At 33.5% G+C, this 6,000-nt stretch overlaps 1 protein-coding gene across 5 annotated transcripts; it reads left to right on the top strand.

The window, feature by feature from the left end:
• Positions 1-1,517: 1,517 nt before the first annotated feature.
• LOC123206825 (ethylene-responsive transcription factor RAP2-7-like) lies at positions 1,518-5,553 on the top strand. Of its 5 annotated transcripts, none has more exons than XM_044624084.1 (10): positions 1,518-2,556; positions 2,761-2,786; positions 2,931-2,961; positions 3,078-3,165; positions 3,263-3,408; positions 3,640-3,684; positions 3,775-3,878; positions 3,982-4,061; positions 4,385-4,495; positions 5,055-5,553. In XM_044624084.1, exons 1-10 carry the CDS (start codon positions 1,985-1,987, stop codon positions 5,301-5,303), a joined length of 1,452 nt encoding a protein of 483 aa, XP_044480019.1. In that variant the 5' UTR covers positions 1,518-1,984; the 3' UTR covers positions 5,304-5,553. The 5 variants fall into 5 exon arrangements, with proteins under 5 accessions (XP_044480019.1, XP_044480018.1, XP_044480017.1 ...); XM_044624083.1 differs by having other exon boundaries at positions 4,370-4,495; XM_044624082.1 differs by having other exon boundaries at positions 4,355-4,495.
• The last annotated feature ends 447 nt before the right edge of the window (positions 5,554-6,000 follow it).

Raw genomic sequence — 6,000 nt, 5'->3', positions numbered from 1 at the left:
TTTTTATCTCTGAGTATAATTTAATTAAAAAATTGTGGGACCAACAGAAAATCAGCCGTCTGATTTTTTTTTTTCTGATAAGATACTTTATTTGGAATAAATTATTTTTTAGTATCAAACTAATCAATCGTTGACTTTATAATCTTTGGACTGGATAAGTTAAAAATTTTATAGTGATAGATTTCTTTTTTTTTTTGAGATTTTATATCTTTAATCCTTGAAACAATTTCTATTTAATCTTGTGCCCACTAAATTAAATATTAGAAGAGAGAATGGTCAAGGAGTTCGAAAGTCAACGCATCTAAGCATGCGGTCCTCTGACTACAACATACAAGGAATCCAGTCACCGTTCACCCACCCTACACTGAGATATCATAAATTTAAATACACGTGTCAGACGATCAAGGTGATAGCATATACATATATACCAAGTCCGATATTTAAAAAAGTGTTTTAGTTTTGTAGTTAATTTTTCCTCACTGGAAGCAAGATTTCTTGAGAAAGTGAAAGACCTGTTAACATCAACAACAATAATAATAATTAAAATCCCTAATTAATTTTTGTCCATGGGCTTATTTTTCATATAAGTTTTAATTTAATTTTAAAAACATATTTATAATAGATAAAAAATTTTAAATATTTACTTATTTTTAAATTTTTATTAAAATTATAATTAAATATAAATATAAAACCGTTATTTAACAATAATATTAAAAAATATATAACTTTATCTCATTTTCTCTTTAAGTTTAAAAAATTAATATTTTACCTCAGATCTTAACATTGAAAAATAACCTTCCCCACCTTAAAAATCTCTAAGTTTTTTCTTCACACCTCCAACCATCGATGATTGCTAATAGTTGGGGGTCTCGAACTGTGCTAGACAACGCATGTTGTCCAGATCGAACAACAAAGTATCATCTCGTCTAGAGGTTATCCTCTAGAAGACAATGTCTTTGTCCATTATAGGGCTATCGTTCGTCGGAGGAAATAGTCGAATTTCAAGTTTGATATTATGGGAAAAAAATGAATTTTTCAAAATTAATCTTAAAGAGAAAATTATTAATTTTCTAAATTAAGAGAAAAACTGAGATATAATTTTAATTATTTTAATATTATTAGTAAAATAATGAATTTTATCTTTTAGACTTAATAAAAAATTTATAAATATATTTTAATAAACTAAAACTTAGATAAATATTTAAATTTTTTATCAATTATAAGATATATATTTGCCATTACACGGAAACTTAAGGGAAAAATGGGCCTTTGGCCATTAATTTTTTAATTGCCAAAACTTATTTTTTTCCTTAATAATTTTGTCTTTAATAAACACAGACTAATAATTCAGATTTTCTGCGGACGCTATTTATAAATAATAGTTAATCAGGATTAAATGGTGGCACCTCGATAAATTAAAAAACCGGTGACCATCTCAGCCGGTTTCCTTTCTAATGAGATAGAAAATGTTTATATTATTCCATCTACAAATAATAATGGGTCTGATTGAAATGTTCCCTCACACGTTCCATCTTCTTCCTTGCTCTCTCACTAAAACCATTTTCTCCCTGTAAAGCCATGGACTCTGTTAGTCGGCAATGTTTTCGCTCCGGCCACTCTCCCCTCGCCGATTAATTGAGCAAATGCCAGGTTCCACTAAGCTTCGAGTTCCGGTTAACCTTTCAGGTCACCTGCAACCTTGTGCGGCAGTTGATGAGAGAAAACAAGCTTGTGATTCTCTATAAATAACTAAATATATATATTTTAATCTTCAGTTTTGTGGTTGGTTTGACTTTTCATTTTAAAGTTTTTTTCTTTTCATAATGAAAATTCCCAGCTCTGATCGCTATTACCTAATTGTTCAAAATATTTGATACTCTCCGATCCGATCGATCTCAACCATAGGATTGGATTAATCCTTGTGGAGCTGTGTAGTGAAAAAATACAGCTAAATTAAAGTTGAATTTCGTGATATAAGATAGCTATGTTGGATCTTAATCTAAATATGGTGTCGATCGAGACGACTCAAAGGAACGTGGACGACCGAGTCGACTCGATGGTGTTCTTGGAAAAAATTCCTGAAGGTTCGTCGGGGACCTCGAATTCATCTATTGTTAATGCGGACGCGTGCAGCAATGTTGGTGACGACGAGTCGTGCTCCACACGCGCCAACGCTGGTGACGATAGTGTTTTCACCTTCAATTTCGACATATTGAAGGTCGGTGAGGGCAGCAGTAGGAGCGAAAACCAGAATGAAATTGAGAACAAGAATCAGAACAACCTCGTGGTAAAGGAGTTTGCGTTTTTCCCGGTGAGTGGAGGAACTAAGCGACATGGAGGTGAGGTAGCGAGCTGCGAGGGAAAGTCTTCTGGAAACTGGATCGATCTTTCATTTGACAAACAACAACAACAAGAAGAAGGTGGAGGAGAGGTGCGAGTAGTTCAGCAACCGTCACAGGCGGTGAAGAAGAGCAGGAGGGGTCCAAGATCAAAGAGCTCACAGTACAGGGGAGTCACGTTTTATAGAAGGACAGGTCGATGGGAGTCTCATATCTGGTACACTAATTTTATTTTTTAATTTTCTTGAAAAAATCGATGTGTTTGTGTGTGGCCTTCATTTTAGTGTTGGTTGTTTAGTTGCGGTGATTGAAGTCAAATTTCAGTTGAATTGAATGTTTTTGGTTGTGGAATATGTCTGCTTATACTCTAATTTATATAATTTGTACTCTAATTATTATTATTATTTAAATTCTGATGCAGGGACAGTGGGAAACAAGTTTATCTGGGTATGGATATGATTTCATGTAATTTTGATATTAAATTGGACTTAAGGCCAATCGAGGAAGTTATTACAGTCTTGTTTGCTTGTTTTTTTTTTTTTTTTTTGGCGTATATAAATTATTCACGAGTTTCTTGTTGCATATTTTTAGGTGGATTTGACACTGCCCAAGCTGCCGCTAGGTATATAGATCTTGTAATTTAAAGAAACTTGTTGCCTAAATTGACTCATCCTCAGGTTGATTTAAGTTTGGATGAATTAATTGAATAAACTAATCTTCTGCTTTTTTTCCATTCAGGGCTTATGATCGAGCTGCTATTAAGTTCAGGGGAGTTGATGCTGACATAAATTTTAACGTTTCTGATTATCAGGCAGAAATGAAACAGGTTGGATAACTAACACCTTATTTATAAGCAGCCGTTTTTGTTTTGTTTGTTAAGGTGGTTATGGTGGTTTCTTATGTTATGTTGATAAATGGGGCAGTTGAAGGATCTGACCAAAGAAGAATTTGTGCACACACTACGCCGTCAGAGCAGTGGTTTCTCAAGAGGAAGCTCAAAATATCGAGGGGTGACACTTCACAAGTGTGGCCGCTGGGAAGCACGAATGGGGCAGTTCTTTGGCAAAAAGTAAGAAACTCTTTTTATGGAATTGTAAATTTTGTTTATATCATACTCGAAAGTGGAAAATAGATGTTAAAGCGTTTGTTCTGGTGAACCAAGAATTGGTTCATATTTATTCTTAATGGGCATATCTGTGTTTTTCCCTTGTATGGAAAAACCATTCCAAGATGCCTTTTTGAAAGAAGAATTAATTGGCGATGGTGTTTTCATCGCGGAGATTACGATGGTTGCATGCAGGTATATTTATCTCGGGCTATTCGACAGCGAAGTAGAAGCTGCAAGGTCCTAATAATTCTGAATTTATCACTCTGAATTGTCAACATCAATTGGATTCCTTCCAACACGTCTACCTTTTGGTTTTCTGGAAATTAGGGCTTATGACAGGGCAGCTATCAAATGTAATGGAACGGAGGCGGTCACCAACTTTGAGCCAAGTGTATATGAAGGATATATGATCTCTGAGGCCAGTAATGCAGGTATGTAGGGTATCAATTGCTTGCTTAGTATATAATAATAATTTTCTATAGAATGACAGGAGATTTATCTGGCTAAATTGGTATTTGAATTATTTTGATTTAGGCAGTGAGCATAATCTTGACCTGAACCTGGGGATATCTCCAGCAAATGACAGTGGTGTGCACAATCGAAGAAATTCACAGGTAATTTTAAATTAAAATAACTCACATTTATTGGTTTCTGCTTAATAGTTCCAAATTGAGAGTCTACAACTTATAGATACTCCTTGTCTGTTATTAGTTCTTTATACACCCAGTATTTCTAGATGGACTAAAGTACACAACAAGATCTTGGCAATACTTCTCTTAAAAGTTTTATTTCTTGTTAATGCCATTGCACCATAATCTCTTTTAAATATCTGATGTGGTCTTCATGATGGAAGACCGTGAAGCAGGATATCTGTATTTTATCTTAAAAGCTATCTAAAACTTTCTAGATGTCATGCTCTCAGAGATCTGCTTTGCAGATGGACAACTCGACTGTTCCAATAGCAGGTGATCCACCTTCCATAGGAATGAGGACTTCCAAGCACCCAATTTTCTGGAATGGTGTACATGCTTGTTTTCTTCCAGCTGAGGTAACCCTAATGGTTTTATTTGTTAGGAAGTTCTCTTTCGTCGCTATTGGTTAAAGTTTTTCTTCCCTAAGACTATTAACAATCACACAAACAACACGAATTGGTGTCAAACTATGGTCTACTTCAAAAGCGCTGCATATTGGTACTGAATTTTATTATTAGATGTCAATCTCGATTATTTGGGGTAAGTGAACTTATTATGCAGTGCAAGTATATAAATAGTTTTAGGACCCACTATATAGAACTAAAATTGAAGATGATTAAAATGATGATAGGTATCAGCTAGTTATTATTCTCATGAGTCATAACAATGGGACAATAGGAGCTATTATGGAGGAGTAAAATGTTAGAATAGCGGTATAAGATTATGACAATGTGGTTAAACTGCATTATGTTCTAATCAGTGAATGGTCTTTTAGCTCTCATTTATACCAGTTATGGAATGCGAATTGGATGCGTGTTGATGGAAATTGCTTCAATTATGAAAAAGGCAAAAAGAAACCAAAACCCTGCTCAACATCTGTGCTCATCCTAACATAGATTTTGAATTATTTGGCAGGAAAGAGCAGCAGAGAAGAGAAGTGAGTTAGGTCCTCCACAAGGGCTCCCCAACTGGGCGTGGCAACCGCATGGTCAGGTGAGTGCCACCCCAATGTCAATGTTCTCAACTGCAGCATCATCAGGATTCTTATTTTCAGCCGCCCCTCCCGCCGCTGCCCTCAATCTCCGTTTCACTCCATCCGCCAGTCCTTCCCCCAACACCTCTCAGTTCTTTTATCAGATGAAGCCACCACAGCCACCACCATAGCTTATCTTTATATACTCACAGTCAATAGGCATCAATGACAGCAATGGGCTTCAAATTCAATTGTGTGATTCAAAAACATTGATTCATGTACTAGCCAAGGACAACATTTCTGACATTGATAAACCATTACTATAATAATCATGTTTAATACATCCCTTAATAAAAAATAATGCTAATGCCATTTGAAGCGTTTCTATCTGTATTGAAAACATTTTGAGAAAAAAGATAATCCTAATGGGCTTTCTATTAATTTTTGTAATTACATAATTAAGTATTAATTAATAGTATGCTAGTGGCGTTTGAATTACTATCATGATGTATTGACTCTTCACCATCATTTAGGGGCCGTACTGATCCGAATTAATATAGATTATATTAATAATATATCTTTTGTTATTTATATTATCTTATTTGATTTGTTAGTGATAAAATATTACAATAATATTTTATTATTAATATTGATGTGATAAGTAATATAGATGATAATCTGATTAATACTTTCGTATTAAATATTAAAAGATTATTAAACTAATTTTGATTTTATTATAATTATATTTTTATTTATTAATTTTTTAAGATAAAAATAATATATTTTTTATTTTTAATTAATATAATAAGAAATATAAAAAAAAATTAAAAAAATTATATCTAACGTTATTTAAATATATATTTTTATTACATCTAATTTAATATAATA

Source organism: Mangifera indica, unplaced genomic scaffold, assembly GCF_011075055.1.
Source record: "Mangifera indica cultivar Alphonso unplaced genomic scaffold, CATAS_Mindica_2.1 Un_0051, whole genome shotgun sequence".
Taxonomy (NCBI): domain Eukaryota; kingdom Viridiplantae; phylum Streptophyta; class Magnoliopsida; order Sapindales; family Anacardiaceae; genus Mangifera; species Mangifera indica.
The sequence above is the reverse complement of the archived record's forward strand: the minus strand, read 5'-3'. Positions and strand labels throughout refer to the sequence as shown.

Excerpts from the sequence above, each read along its gene's own strand:
- LOC123206825 (XM_044624082.1), top strand. The coding sequence starts at position 1,985 with ATGTTGGATCTTAATCTAAATATGGTGTCGATCGAGACGACTCAAAGG. Across the intron at positions 2,787-2,930 it reads TGGGAAACAAGTTTATCTGG|GTGGATTTGACACTGCCCAA; the intron begins GTATGGATATGA and ends GCATATTTTTAG. Across the intron at positions 3,166-3,262 it reads ATCAGGCAGAAATGAAACAG|TTGAAGGATCTGACCAAAGA; the intron begins GTTGGATAACTA and ends TAAATGGGGCAG.